Source organism: Myotis nattereri (assembly GCF_964212035.1).
Source record: "Myotis nattereri genome assembly, chromosome: 6".
NCBI classification, from domain to species: domain Eukaryota; kingdom Metazoa; phylum Chordata; class Mammalia; order Chiroptera; family Vespertilionidae; genus Myotis; species Myotis nattereri.
The window spans coordinates 61674950-61690407 of record NC_138081.1 but is presented as its reverse complement, the minus strand read 5'-3'; the positions used below and the strand labels follow the sequence as shown (position 1 = coordinate 61690407).

Genomic DNA, 15458 nt, shown 5'->3' with positions numbered 1-15458 from the left:
TGAAATTTTTGTGGTAAACAGGCAGGCAGGTTTGAAGACTTCAGACCTGGCTAACCATTCTTTCAGCTCTTTGGGTTCTAGGAATATGGTGCTCTGAGTTCATTCAGTTATACTACACTTTGGCAGATTATCATGGCATGGCCAGATGGATGTGACTGTTTTAGCAAAGGCACTGTATAGCACAACCATAATGGTCCCCCCCCTCCCCCACCCCAAACCTGAACTACTCCCACAGACATATAACCTTACGTCCAACTGCTGAGAGCAATCATAATATGTTATGCTATTATGCTATTTTTTAAACTACAGAATTGTTTTATGACCTTGTAATTTCCCTTTTCTATAAATATGGATAATTTCTTAAAGAAACTATATCATATGTTAATGATATTACTAACATAATTTTTACTGGCCATGAAATTAGTAATTTCATAAACTGGAAGTTTAAAAAGTGAACTGCTTTTTTTTATTCTTTTAAGTGTCTATGTCATTGTACTGTGGGATAAACCATACCTTGTAATACTTATTGACTAACTTAAATTTCTCTTAAAAGGTTAAGAATTTTAATTTTTGGATTGGAAGAGTGAAACATAATGTACATATTGTACAAGACTGTGGAGGCTGAAAACCATGTGTACTTTTTTCTTTTGGCCAGAGACATTGGGAGAATATCATTTCTTTGAATAGATCAGGCTGTCTGGCTAATAGACTTCAGCATTGTTCTTATAATCTTATCAATTGTTTCCTTGGTTTTGTGCCTGAAAATGGGAGATTGTGGAGGCTTAATTTAATGAAATACAGATAAAAAAAATCACCAGTGGTATTTTCAGAAGTGTCCACAATTTAATTATGAAATTCAGAAAATTAACATTATTACCATTTCCTTTTCAGATCCCATTCAAGTTTTGTCACTTATCTTACTGATGTCCTTTATAGTAGAAGATCCAATTCAGAATTACACATTACATTTAGTTGACACGTTTCTGTAGTTTTTTAAAGTGCAGCACAATTCTTCAGCTTTTTTCTTGACTTTAAAGATTATTTTGTAGAATGAACCTGAATTTGGAATGTCTGGTGTGTTTTGTTTTTTAATCCTCACCCCTGGATATTTTTCCATTGATTTTTAGAGAGAGTGGAAGAGAGGGAAAGACAGAAATACTGATGTGAGAGACACACATTGATTGGTTGCCTCCTGCACGAGGCCCTGTCAGGGCTTTTGTCTTTGGTCCTCTTGCCTCCTTCTAATAAGGACCCCTGTGATTATATTGGGCCCACCCAGATAATCTAGGATAACTTCCTCATCTCAAGATCTTTAATCACATCTGTAGAGTCCCATTTGCCATGTTAAGTTAATATGTTCACTGGTTCTGGGTATTAGGATGAAGACATCTTGGGGGGAGGAGGGAGGCAGGAATTATTCAGCCTATTTCCCTACTGTGAAATCATTCTTTTCTCTTTTGTAATGTTTTTGTGGGAAGATACTTGGATCCCTGGTTCCTCTTAATGGAGAAAGATATTTAGAAGCCAAGATCTGAGTGCTAGGTGTGCTCACTACTATTGAGATGTCAGTGTTCTAGCCTCACTTATTAGATAGAGCTAGGGAATATGTATATATGTGTATTGAGCTACTTCTGTATTAAAAAATACTAGTTCATACTGAGACCTTCAATTCTAATCCAATAACACACACACACACACATCTATACTAATAATAGCCCTCACATCATCACAAGATGGCTGTCACAAGATGGCTGTGTGCACAGCGGAAGTGGGGCCCAGCGGCTACTTTGCATGGTGAGGCCTGGGGGTCACATGGCTCTGCGCGATGTAGAGGAGGCTGGTCCTGGCGTCTCCGCTGCCTCGTGCGGAGGAGGCTGGTCCTGGCAGAGGAGGTGGGTCATGGCAGAGGAGGGCAGTTGTGGGTGATCAGGCCACCATGGGAGGGCAGTTGGGCGATCAGGCTGGCAGGGGAGCAGTTAGGGGGTGATCAGGCAGGCAGGCAGGCGAGCGGTTAGGAGCCAGCGGTCCTGGATTGTGAGAGGGATGTCTGACTGCTGGTTTAGGCCTGATCCAGCAGTCGGACATCCCCCGAGGGGGTCCCAGATTGGAGAGGGTGCAGGCCGGGCTGAGGGACACTCCCCCCCCCCCCACCTCTGTGCACAAATTTCGTGTACCGGGCCTCTAGTGTGTGTGTGTGTGTGTGTGTGTGTCTGTCTGTCTGTCTGTCTTCTCTGACAGTGAAAAACTGATTCCTGTTACCTCTAGAGGGTTGGGCAAAAGTAGGTTAACAGTAATAATATAGAAGAATAAACTGTTTCGTATACTAACAACTGTATACCCACGTTTGCTCACTCCTATATTATTTGGTCAGTCTTCCTGCGATTTCCCTTTCTGCCACCTCCCCTTCAACTACATGGATCCTCCTTTACCATATCTGGTTCTGGTAGCTCCTGCCATATAGCTAAGCTGCCTTGTGGATGCTTCAAAGCATGGTGCTAACAGGATAGTTGGACTTCTTAACATGGTGGCTTTGAAGCATTCTATTATCTATAAAGTTCTTTTACTTATTTGACATCTCATTTAAGGACTGTGGTTTTGTAGTTTCCTAATAGCATTAGCCAGCTGGACTCAGTTTAGATGACTTTGGTTTTATTGGCAGCATCCAAAGCATCCTAAATAGTCAGGGCCCAGTTGAACATATGCCTTCTCTCCAATAGGCCTGAGTAGTGTGTGACCTTGGCTGTGTCATTGTCATAGAGCTTTTTTGTTTGTTTTTTTAATCCTCACTTGAGGATATGTTTTTATTGGTTTTAGAGAGAGAGGAAGGGAGAGAGAGAGAAACATAAATCGGTTGCCTCCTGTATGTGCCCTGATCGGCAATCGAACCTGCAACATTTTGATGTATGAGATGGTGCTCCAACTAACTATGAGCCACCCAGCCAGGGCTGTCATAGAGTTTCTTCACAGTCTGTTTGGTCTGGTGCTTGTTAGCCTTGACATTGGCAATGAACCCAAGTGTGTTTTTGTCTTCTATTTTCATGGTTGACTTCAGTACTAAGGGGGAACCCAATGATGGCATAGTGGTCAAGCTTGTTGCTCTTTTGAGGATACTTGGGCTGCTTTTGGAATGTCTTGGGCTACCAGAAGGTGAATAACATGTGGATAATTTTTTGTGTGTGGCTGTGGATGCCTTATAGCACCTGCCTTCTCGGCCTTGGCTTCTTTCTTTGCTTTCTGCATGCCATCTTTGTGAAAGGGTATTTTATTTTAAAACTTAAAACATTTTTTTTTTAAGTTGGGAGCATTATCCAAATCAAGTGATTATAGTTTTATTATAGTAAAATTCTACATGATATTTTGGCCTTGGTTTAATTTCTTTTCAGTTTTTTCCTGGGCACTAAAATAATGCCTTTTGTCATAACTTATATGGACTCATTTTAACATCTTATGGATTTGGGTGACTTTTCTAATTTAATATAATTACTTTCATGTTTGAAGAATATAATTTCTGCCTAGCTTCCTTAATAAACCACATACTTCAACTACTTTATACTTTTTATTCTTTCTATAGTAGAAGGGAAAGGAGGAGAGAATATCTCAGAAATTACTGATTATGTGACTAAGTATTTTGGATTCAAGTTAGTTTTTACTTATTTCATTTAGAAGTATTTAGGTCTCACATGGAAAATGATTCCCTGGTAGTTGAATAAAATTTCCCAAATAGATAATTTGTTCTAAGTGGCAGAAAATTTAACCTATCTTGTGAAATTTTCCTAAATGTTATTTAAGTAGGCAGTATTTTCTTGTGCCAATAAAGTATTAGCATGGTAATGAAGGTTAGTATGGTATTAACTCTGGTTTTGCCTTTACTGTGAAAAATGGTTTAACTTATCCCCTTATTATTTTTTTTGACAGAGCAAATTCGATTAAAGAATATCAGAAAAGTATATGGAAGATGTATGTGGTATCGATTACGGTTATTAAAGCCCCAGCCAAATATTATTCCTACAATAAAGTAAGTAATTGGTTTCAATAAAAAAATATTTAGTGTTTACTTTTTGCTAGGTATCGTCTAAAATAGTTGTATAATAATGAATAAAACATGTATCTGTAAAGAAATTGTGACCTTAGTATGGTTAAGATGTGAATAGTAAATTTGAGAGGTGTCTGAACAGAGTTGTTTACAAATTGAAAGGAGAGAGTGTGCTTCTGACTCAAAGGAGAAGGGGAGAAAGAAGTCAAATCTTAAAGGAAAACCTTGTGCATCTTGTGTCAGTATTTGAATTTTTGTCTTAAAGACATAGAAGAATCTTTAAAAGATTATAAAAAAAGCAGGGAAGTGACATGATCAAGTTTGAATTTCATGTTATAAAGTTTATTGAGCACATACTGTATGCCAGGTGCTGTGCTAGGGCCTTGTAAGTTATCTCATTAGTTTTATATTAATTTCAAGGTAGATGTGTTTGCTTTTTCTCAGATGAGGAAACTAAGACTAAAAAAATGAGGTTACTTGAACGAGATCATACAGCTAGAAGTGGTGGATTGGAGACCTAGTTACTCTTTGTTTTGGCAGGCCTATCTGCTTAAACAGGCCATTACCATGTTTAATTAGAGTCGGCCTATTTGATTTTGTGAGGCTATGGCAGTGGTTGGCAAACTGCAGCTCGCGAACCACATGCAGCTCTTTGGCCCCTTGAGTGTGGCTCTTCCACAAAATACCGACTTCTGCGCATGGGCCACGAAGTTTCAATCGCACTGTACGTGCGCGCCCGCACGTGGTATTTTGTGGAAGAGCCACACTCAAGGGGCCAAAGAGCCATATGTGGCTCGCAAGCCTCAGTTTGCCAACCACTGGGGTATGGGATATGCCGGTTTAGGGCATAGGCTTTGGATCTTCACCCTAAGTCAGTGGTTCTCAACCTTCCTAATGCTGTGACCCTTTAATACAGTTCCTCATGTTGTGGTGACCCCCAACCATAAAATTATTTTCGTTGCTACTTCATAACTGTAATGTTGCTACTGTTATGAATCGTAATGTAAATATCTGATATGCAGGATGTATTTTCATTGTTACAAATTGAACATAATTAAAGCATAGTGATTAATCACAAAAGCAATATGTAATTATATATGTGTTTTCTGATGGTTTTCGGCGACCCCTGTGAAAGGGTCGTTGGACCTCCACAGGTTGGCAACCCACAGCGGTTGAGAACCGCTGCCCTAAGTCATCAATCCTTTATAATAAAATTGGTCAACACTTTGTAGGTATTTGAACCTTAGTTTTCAAGAAAAAAACAGCAGACCAACTCTGTGAAATTCTCTTCAGTGATTAATAAACTGATTTACTTAACTGGAAGTACAGACTAAAGAATGTTCAAGTAAGGAAGGGTTACATTGATACTGGTAACAATTTAGATAAGGTCAGAAACATCAAAACCTTTTTTGCTACTTAACCCTGAAGTATTCTTTTACAATTAAGCAGTCATTGTGTAATACTCTAATTTCTGAAAGTTGCTTCCAAAATAACTTTTAAAGTGTGCTTAAGAAAAATACAAGACTTCACAAGTTAACTAATTACTGACTCTATATATACAGTGGGGCCTTGACTTACCAGTTTAATTCCTTAGGAGACCGAGCTCGTTAAGGAGCTCGTTAACTCAAATTACTCTGTCAACTCAATGCAAAAAATCGGCAGAGAGACAGCTGGTATCTCAAAAAACTCATTAGTCGGGAGACTTCTAAGTCAAGGCCCCACTGTAGTGAAAATGCTTATCTTTTTAGAACAGTGGTTCTCAACCTTGGCTGCACATTAGAATCACCTGGGAATGTTTTTAAAATCCTGATTTCTGGGCCTCATCCTCCGGAAATCCTGTTTCTCTGTTATGGGGTGGGGGCACAACATTAGTAACAAAGAAACAGAATTTCCAGAGGATGAGGCCCAGAAATCAGGATTTTAAAAAGATTCCCAGCTGATTCTAATGTGCAGCCAAGGTTGAGAACCACTATTTTAGAGGAACCAAACATGCTTTCTAAAAAAATTGGTCACAGAGCATGATGCAGTTTATTGTTTCCACCTTTGCTTTGGCTCGGGAAATTAGACCAGGGTTTTATTGATTGTGGTAATTTTTTTCATCAATCTGGTGGGTTCTGTCTTGAGCCTCTGCTCTCCTCCCTTTGGCTTATAGAGTCAGATGCTACAAGTAAAGCATCTAAAAAGGGGCCTAACATATCCTAGGTGTTTTGTTTCCTTTTCCTTCTGCCCTTGTTTGCTTTTAAATCTGGCTTTCAATTTCACCTTTATCTTTGTTTTCTGACCTTTGTTAGCCTGTTGGGAGAATTGGTAAAAGAAAATGCGGAGCCCTAGCCGGTTCCGCTCAGTGGATGGAGTGTCGGCCTGCAGACTCAAGGGTCCCAGGTTCGATTCTGGTCAAGGGCATGTACCTTTGTTGCGGGCACATCCCCAGTAGGGGGTGTGCAGGAGGCAGCTGATAGATGTTTCTCTCTCATCGATATTTCTAACTATCATTCTCCCTTCCTCTCTGTAAAAAATCAATAAAATATATTTAAAAAAAAAAAGAAAATGCGGAGTTATTTGTGTGGGAATAAAGTATATTTTCATGTGTTCTTTTGGATATTGGGGTAATTAGCAAACTTTGGAGTTGAGTTAAAATTACTATTTTAAATTGTTTTTATTTTAATTCAATAAATAGTTATTGTGCACCTACTATGTATATGTCAGGTATTATGCTAGGTGCCAATATACTGTGATTAATAAGTAGACATGTTTCAGCTACTTACAGTCTTGGGGGATACTGTTAAGTAAACAAGTAATAATAGAGTTTAGTAAAGGGGGTGCCATGAAGGAGTAGAGGAATGGCTTATAACTCTGGCTCTACACAGAGAAGTGTCCCTGAATAATGAGGTCTGAGCTGAGATTTGGGTGGAGTTACTAATAACAGCCAATAGCTAGTATGAATTATTTATGATATCTGAAGCACTTTCTAGGTGCTTTACATACCTAATCTCAGTTGATTCTCAAACCTACCCTAAAGTTGGAAACTGAGATATAAAAGGCTAAGCAACTTGTTAAGATCTCTTGGTTAATAAGTGGTGAAGTAGGGATTTGGCCTTAGTTGGTAGTTTTGTTCCATAGCCTATGTTCATAAGTACCTCTCCCTAGATAGCCAGGTAAGAGTGAGAGCACTCCAGATAGGGCTCCCTTTTCTTCTTTTGGCCTATAGATAGTGTGGAAAGCAGCTTGCAGTACTTATTATGCTCTTAATAAAGAGTAGAGCGTTATTTTGACCAGATGGAAATAAATTTGCATCTCAGTGCTAACTGTTTAAGCTACTCTGAAGTTAGTTAAAACTGAGTTAAGATCATATCCAGGGCTCAAGGAACTTGCATCAAGTCAGAGGAGGAAAGTCACGGTTTTTACTTTTTTGTGACAGTAGTTACAGTCTCCCCGTTGATGCGGACTGCTTCTTGGAGGGTGAATAACCTGAGTTGAGTCTTGAAGAATGAAATAGAGTTTGGATAGGCAGAGATGTGAAATGGGAATTCTAGGTAGAAAGATCCAAGAGAGCAAAAGTGTGATGGTGGGACAAGCTTAGGGGATTTTGAAAAAATCAGCATGATAGAGGTAAGCAGGTGGGTTGGAACTTGATTAGTCTCATTCCAAAGCTAGGTTCCTAACAAGAGAGATTAAACACATGGAACATTTTCTTTCTGTCTTTGAAGACAGGCCACCCCAATTTTATTTTTTATTAGGCCTCCTATGATTCTTTTTGTCTTGGTTTAACAATTTCTATTCAGTGTAACAGATTGTGATATTTCATAAATCTTTCAATTTCATCACTTAAAGATAGCCACTATTAAGATGATTTACATTTCTATATTTTTATTTGCAATAGACTTATTTACAAAAATAGGATTATATTACATGTACATACAGCTTGGAAAGCTGTGTTGTTGGTTTTTTTAATTTAATAACACAAGGTAGATAATCTTCCAGTGCACAAGTTTTTAGTGGCCAGGTAGTGTTTCACTGTATAGGTATACAGTGTTTCACTGTTAATTTATTTGTCTAGTACTCTGTTGATAGGCATTTATGTGCATATATGTTTTCTGCTGTTATTTATATCTGTAACCACCCTTTTATATTTTATGTATTTAATTCTAGTTTATTTCCTTTTAAGTTTCTTGAAGTAAAGTAGATGGACAGTTAAAAGGGTATGTACTTCTTTAGGTCTTTTGATACCTTATTGCCAGATATTCCTTCAGAGTATAGAGTGTGTGAGAGCTCCTTTTTTCTTTAGTCTCTCCAACACTGGTAATAATCTCTAAAATATTTTCACTAAACAGAACATATCAGAGAGAATAAATTAGTTTTTTCCCAAATTAAATGTTATTTTATATCTTTTTAAAAACTAGTATGTACATCTTTTTTATATCTTTATTGGCTAAAAAATGTTCCATTGTGTGGTTCTATCTTTGTTTACTTAGTTTCCTATTAAAGGACACTTAAGTTGTTTCCAGAGTTTTACCATTATAAACATGGCTATATATTCATCTTTGCACAATTGACCCATTATTTTTTGTAGTTTGTTTTTCTAAAAGTGTTATTGCAAGGTCAAGAACAATTCTTTTTTATATTAAATGGTTTACTGAATTCTTGGCATTAATGTATTTTGATTGAATGCAATAGTCCAATAAATTAATAAGTTGAATTTGGTACTTACAGTTCTGCAAGTAGTAACTGAGAATATGAAATGACAGGCATTATACAATATTCTAGAGATTCAAAGGTGAAAAAGACACTGTTCTTGCTATAACAGGAGTTTAGAATTTGAGTCAGTGGCATAGTGTTATGAGACCACTTCAGATTGTTTTATGCCTTGATCTTGCCATAATGACTCTTACAGGAAAACCATGTAGATGTATTTATTTATATTTCACTTATCTTTTTTCTAAACAGGAAAATAATTCTGCTTGCAGGATGGGCATTATTCTTATTCCTTGCGTACAAAGTTTCTAAAACCGACCGAGAATATCAGGAATATAATCCTTATGAAGTATTAAATTTGGATCCTGTAAGTAGTATTTTTATATAATGCACATTAGTTTAATGATCCCATGAAAACACTGTAAGTCCACGTCCTAAAAGAAATTGGACTGTGCCTAAAAGTAAAACTGTGGTCAGTTAAACAATTTTTATTAAAATGAGCTATCTAATCCATTATTTATTATTCTAATGTACATATGTTTTTTAAGCTACAGATGATTGCCATCCTATTAAGAATTGATTTGTAATTACTAAAATGTAAGAATATTTGAAGATCAGGTGGAAAGTTAGTGAGTGGGTATATTTTTAAAACACATATGTAAGATGGGTTAATGCAAAGTTAAAACCAGGAGATTTATATATGTTAGTTGGATGATTAAAATCTTATGTCCCTGTGTTAGTTGACACTAAGGTAGAGTGTTAACCCTTTATGTATTTTAAAGAACTGGTGTCATTGTCATAGAAATTCACATTAACTTTGGGTGACCCATTGGGTGATCTCTTGATTGATTAATTGAACTTGATTATTGGGTCCCAACAGAAAATTAGTCTTTTAGGTTTATCAGTGGAAAGTTAGAACTGAAATGAATGCTAGAGGTCAGCTAGCCTTTTTTCCTAATGGTGAAAATGGGACCCGAAAAATTTGTATATTGTCCAGGATCCTGTAACTTCTTAGGAGTCAAGCTAAATCTAGTGCTCTTTCCATGTTTTCCCCAAACCAGTTCTTTTACTTCTAGTGTCTCTGCTCAGTACTAGTAGATGACTTGACCCAGAGATTCATATAATACAAAGTAAGGAATGTGTTTATCTTCCAGTTTTCTGCTTTGTTAGAAGCAAAGTATTTCTATAATTTGTTTTTCTTTCATTGTGATGATCATGGTCATCAAGAAATTTTAAAAATTAAAAGGTTTGGGGGCAATTTGATCCTATGAAAGTCATGAAAAACTTATTAATAGAAAGTGAATCTAATAGGAAACAACTAAAGTAAGCTTATTAAGTATTTACTTAATTTTAAAATATTGACAAGCAGATGAAACCAGATATTCTTCAGATTATTTCTTAGAAAGGAAGTTAAGCTTTGATTGGAGGTTTTTTTCAGCCAGACTTAATTTACCGTGATCATTCTTTGATATTTAAATGTGACAATCCTTTTATTTTATTTAAATACATCATTACAGTTGACCCTTGACAGCATGGGGGTTGAGGTGCTGCTCTTGCCTGGTCAAAAATTCAAGTATAGCTTTTGACTCTATAGTCCTTCACATCACAGTATTTTTAGTCTGCGGTTAATTGATTCCACAATGTGAAATCCTCGAATACCAAAAAAATCCATGTATACATAAATGAACTTGTGTAGTTCACATCTGTGCTGTTCATGGTTTCATTCTTGTATCATCAGTGCCTAGTGTACTGCATGACACATAGTAGGTGCTCAATATAATAAATATATCCGACAAAATAAGTATATTTTTATATAAAAAGTACATGAGGCGGAATTTATGGCACAAAATATATAGGATAAAAATTCATTTTCTCTTTCTGAAAATATTGAGTATTTAATATCTTAAGTTCCAAATGAGATGGGTTTTGTTTTTATAGCATTGTGCTTGCTTTTACTAAAACAAACCTTTTCCTTTTAGGGGGCAACAGTAACAGAAATTAAGAAACAATATCGTTTGCTGTCACTTAAATATCATCCGGATAAAGGGGGTGATGAAGTTATGTTCATGAGGATAGCAAAAGCTTATGCAGCGTAAGTATCATAGGATTCATTACATATTTTTAAGAGTGGTAAAGATAGTTTTCTATTTGAATAAATTAGTAAATAAAATAGTTGTCATACATTTTTATTAAATGTTGACCTCATATGCAGAGTCTGTCATTTATAGAACTGCCTGGCAGAGCTAAATGGCAATCTAACTAAAACCTTAATTTTAAGTAACGTAGATTAGTGCATTTGCCATATGAAGTTGGTTAGATTAAGTAGTGATTTGTTAATTGACCTTTTTCTAAGCATCCTAATTAAAAGAGGATATACTTATTCCTGTTTTCATTTCTAGTGTTTTTTTTTTTTTTTTTTTTTTTTTTATAAGGTAAGATTTATTTCTCTTGTTTTGGCAGTGTAGCTTGTCTCATTTAAATTCTTTACAAGACCAATTTAATTTTGGGGAAACAGGATAGAGTATATACAATTAGAAGTAGTTATTCCTTGAGCATTACTATTACAAGAGTTAAAGGTTAGCTGGATTCTTTAGGACTTGTGATAGGTATATCTCTACATAGCTCTTAAGTTGAATTAAAGAGTAAAATACAAACAAGATGTCTGTTTTTTGAGGATTCAATGACATAAAATATAAGTAAATATTAGGATACTCAGATATAATAACAAACTGACAAAAGTTGGGGACATACTCTCTTATTTATGTTCTCAGTAAAAATACACTGACTGTGTCTCTTCTTCCCCCTTTCCTGTGGATTGCTTGTTATCTATATGAATGTGATTTTGTAATTCAGGAGCATCTGAAGTCCGTACCACTTTTTTCTTTTCTGTACAGTTAATGTCCTTCAAATTACTGTCTTTCTATTGGTGTCTCCTTTTCCCCCTTTTTTTGATTGTGTCTCCTTCAAGAATTTAATTGTGCAAGTATTGCGGTGCCTTAGTTGCCATTTTCAGAACTGAAGATTTCAGAGGAAGTCAGATAGACAGTATTACTTAATTAGTTTTAATTCTAGTGCAGTTTTTTTTTTTTTCTGCCCTAGTCTTCAGGTATTGTAACATGTTCAAATTTCTGAATTTGTTCTGAAGTTACTGGAAATCTGACTGTTATGTATCACTATTCTAAAAAGTACAGAAGAATAAAATGTGGCCTTTCATTTTAACTCAGTTACATGACCGAGATATAGAATGTTTTGTATGTAAGATGTCTTAGTTGATGGTCTATATAACACAAATTGAGAAGTAAATGATTATGGGACCCAGACTTTGAGATCTTATAACTTGTACAAGTATAACTAGATTTGATAAAACTGTACATTTTACCAAATATAAGTTCTGACTGATTGAATTGAAGCTCCATCTTATGTATAACTCTAGCAGCCTAAGTATAACTCAAGCAGCTTTTGGAATGCAGGCTTTTGGAATATAGGCTTTGATCTATAAAGCTTTTTAGAATTTGCTTTGGTTATTCAGGATATTTTCTCTTCCCTTATTTGTCCATTATAATAAACTAGATGGGTCATTCCTATTTCTTCATACCAGATTTTTAACTTAGAGGAAAAAAGGTGGTCTGGTTATTTTTGAGGAGTTAGAAACTATTCAATTTTCTGTTTCTTTCTTCTGGATACAGTTGGGATTTGACTTTCAGGTATAAAACCTAGGATCAAGCTACTTTCTAACAAGTGGGCAGCAGAGATGTAACCTTAAAGCTATTCCAGTTTTTAAAAATATGTTTTCATGTGGTTGTACACATGAGTATGTAACTTAGCTTTACATAGCCAACTCAGTGTCACGAATATATAATTTAGTGAAAACATTCTCTAGATCAGATTTATAATCTGGGGTCCTTGAAATTGTATACAGAATATTATATATATAAGTTTTTTATTGATTTTTAGAGAGAGGAAAGGAGAAGGAGAGAGAGAAACATTGATGTGAGAGTGAAACATCGATTGCCTGCCTCCTGTATGCCTTCTACTGGGGATGGAGCCTGCAACCTGAGCATGTGCCATGACTAGGAATTGAACTGGCAAGTTTTTGGTGCCCAGGATGACACCCAACCAATTGAGCCACAATGGCCAGGGCTTTATGTATATATTTAAATGTGTATATATTCCAGAGCAAAAGAGGCACAGATTCCATTAAATTTATGCTTGGATCTGTGATACAACCTTCTACCTCCAAAGTTAGGGGATATAATCATGTTTAGGAAACTTTATTCTCATTGAATTAAAAAACATTATGTTAGCATTATTGGGCTTGTTTAAACTTATATGAATTAACAAATCACCTATAGCATGTTCTTTCATATTCTTTCGCATATTTATACTTTTTCCTGTGAAAATTTATGATTCTTTGTTTATATCTTTACTAGAGACTAAGTCTTAGGAATGGTGTTATACTAAAGCACTAGTAAGTGGCAAAGAAATCACTGACTTTTTAAAAAGTTGATGAATCCTTTTATTTGAGTATCCAGCATGGTGCCTATCACAGTGGTTGTACAAGTTGGTTTAATGAATGAATTAATAGAATTATAATCAGGTATGGTTGCAGGTTAAAAATCAAGTGCTTCTATTATGTGAGCTGTGCTTTATTTTGCAAAATCTGAGGGCATTGCATAGAGAACAGAGCAGTTTATTGTGCTGCCATCAACAGAAAGGCAGAGGGGTCAGAGATAATTATTTTGTGGAAAAGAATCTAGTTAGAAGACAGAATATTGAGAGAAACAATAGCTGAAGCTTTGGGTAGGGTGTACAGTTGTACAAGGAAACTGGGGCAAACTTTTTTGAGAAACATCTCAACAGAAAAGAATCTTAGCACCATTTCTTATTAACTTGAAATCTCTCTAATTATGCTTTCCATTGGCTCCTGTATTTTATTGTGACCTTAGTTCAAATAGTGTAAGTAGAGATACAGTTAAATAAGGGCTAAAGATGTCAGGATACTTATTTTTATAAATTATCAAATTGATAAGTTCTAAAATATTTTCAAATTGTTGAAAATTTTTGCTATTTTATAAAGGTACTTCTGCATTCTCTCTTTCAACTTGGAACTTGGTTGACTAGAACCTACATTGTATCTTAAGTACATATATTCTGGGAAATAGAAATAGGACCAAAATTGGATTTGGACATAAACATAATCTTTTGCCAACTAATCTACAAGAAAGCCTTTCTTATTTTATTATTAGTCTTTTTTTTGTGTGTGTGTGTGTATTTCTGCCTTGTTCCCTTAACAACATTATAAAGTGTTCAAAGGAAATAAAATTTTATTTTAATGTTTTCTTAGCATCTACACTGGAACCTGGAATAAAACCACTCTCACTCTGTGCCTTTAGCTATTGCCCAGCTCATAGGTAATATTTATATTTAGGTGTTAAAAAATATATTCACTCTGTCACTTCATATTGCCTGGGTTAGGAAGAAAATTGTGGTCTCAGCACAGTGCTAATGACCTTTTACACAGCAATAGACTTTTATAGGTGTTTTTCTTCTTTTTTTGTTGAGAATATGGTACCAGTTTTGGAGGGATTATTATGAATTAATTTTATATTTAGAAAATAGGTTATATTATTATTGAAGTGTGAGCATGCTTATTGAAGAAATTTTGGAAATGTATGAGCATATAAGAACAAAAAAAAGGCACCAATAATCTTCCTGCCTTCTCTCAGAAAATGTGTTAGCTTTTAAAGTTTCACTTCCTGGCTTAAAGTAGCTAAATTTGAAGACCCATGGGGCAACCAGGAATTTGTATCAAGGCTCAATAGTTGACATTTTCTGTTAATCCAGAATTTCTAGCTTCCCTGTTTTTCTGATTTCAAAGAGGCTTTCCTTTGATTCTCTGAAATTAACATCTTTAAGAAATGAGTTGGTTGGTTAATGGAATTTGTATATATGAGTACTTTTTTCAGGTGGGGCTTTCTAACTATTAAACTTTGTTCTTTTGATGCTAGTTTAACTGATGAAGAGTCCCGGAAAAATTGGGAAGAGTTTGGAAATCCAGATGGACCTCAAGGTGGGGTAAATGATTATTAAAAAACACTGGGTATATGATATATATTATTAAAATATTAATTAGATAGAAAAGAATATTTTAACAGCCACAGGGAGTTAAACAGATGTGTCAATTGAGTTCCTTTTAATTAATTTTTAACTATTTTTTTTCTAGAAAATAGTTTAGAAGATAAAACTTAGATTGATTTGATGAGAAGAGTAGTCACTGTCATTCACATTTTCAGTTAGTAGTTCATAAAAATTGAATGACAAAAATGTTTTTTTGCTGACTTTAAATATTTTCTCACATACAGTGTTTACATAAACTCAGGAAATATAAAAGGATTTAGATTTTTTTTTAAGAAGGAATTTATGTACTTAGATTATTTTTTTCCTTCTGGAAAGATTTAGTTTCAGATATAGACTATTTCCATTAATTTGTGTAATGAGAACATATGTTGTAATCAGATGATTTTTCTCAGTTGTTTTTTTTGGGGGGGGCGGTGGGGATGAGAGGCAGAATTTTGGGATATAAATTCTGGAAGTATAGAAATGTTTTTTCTATTTTAGCCACAAGCTTTGGAATAGCCCTGCCAGCTTGGATAGTTGACCAGAAAAATTCAATTTTGGTGAGTTTATTTATATCACATTATAATACATTTGACATAAAGAGAGCTATTACAAT

At 35.2% G+C, this 15458-nt stretch overlaps 1 protein-coding gene across 1 annotated transcript in view; it reads left to right on the top strand.

Annotated features, from left to right (window-relative positions):
• The window catches only part of SEC63 (SEC63 homolog, protein translocation regulator), a 70245-nt gene that overhangs the window by 13304 nt on the left and 41483 nt on the right, over positions 1–15458 (top strand). Inside the window, exons 2-6 of the mRNA XM_081094718.1 lie at positions 3916–4015; positions 8978–9092; positions 10705–10817; positions 14734–14795; positions 15344–15402. Coding sequence (XP_080950844.1) covers positions 3916–4015; positions 8978–9092; positions 10705–10817; positions 14734–14795; positions 15344–15402 — 449 coding nt within the window. The remainder of the gene's footprint in view (positions 1–3915; positions 4016–8977; positions 9093–10704; positions 10818–14733; positions 14796–15343; positions 15403–15458) is intronic.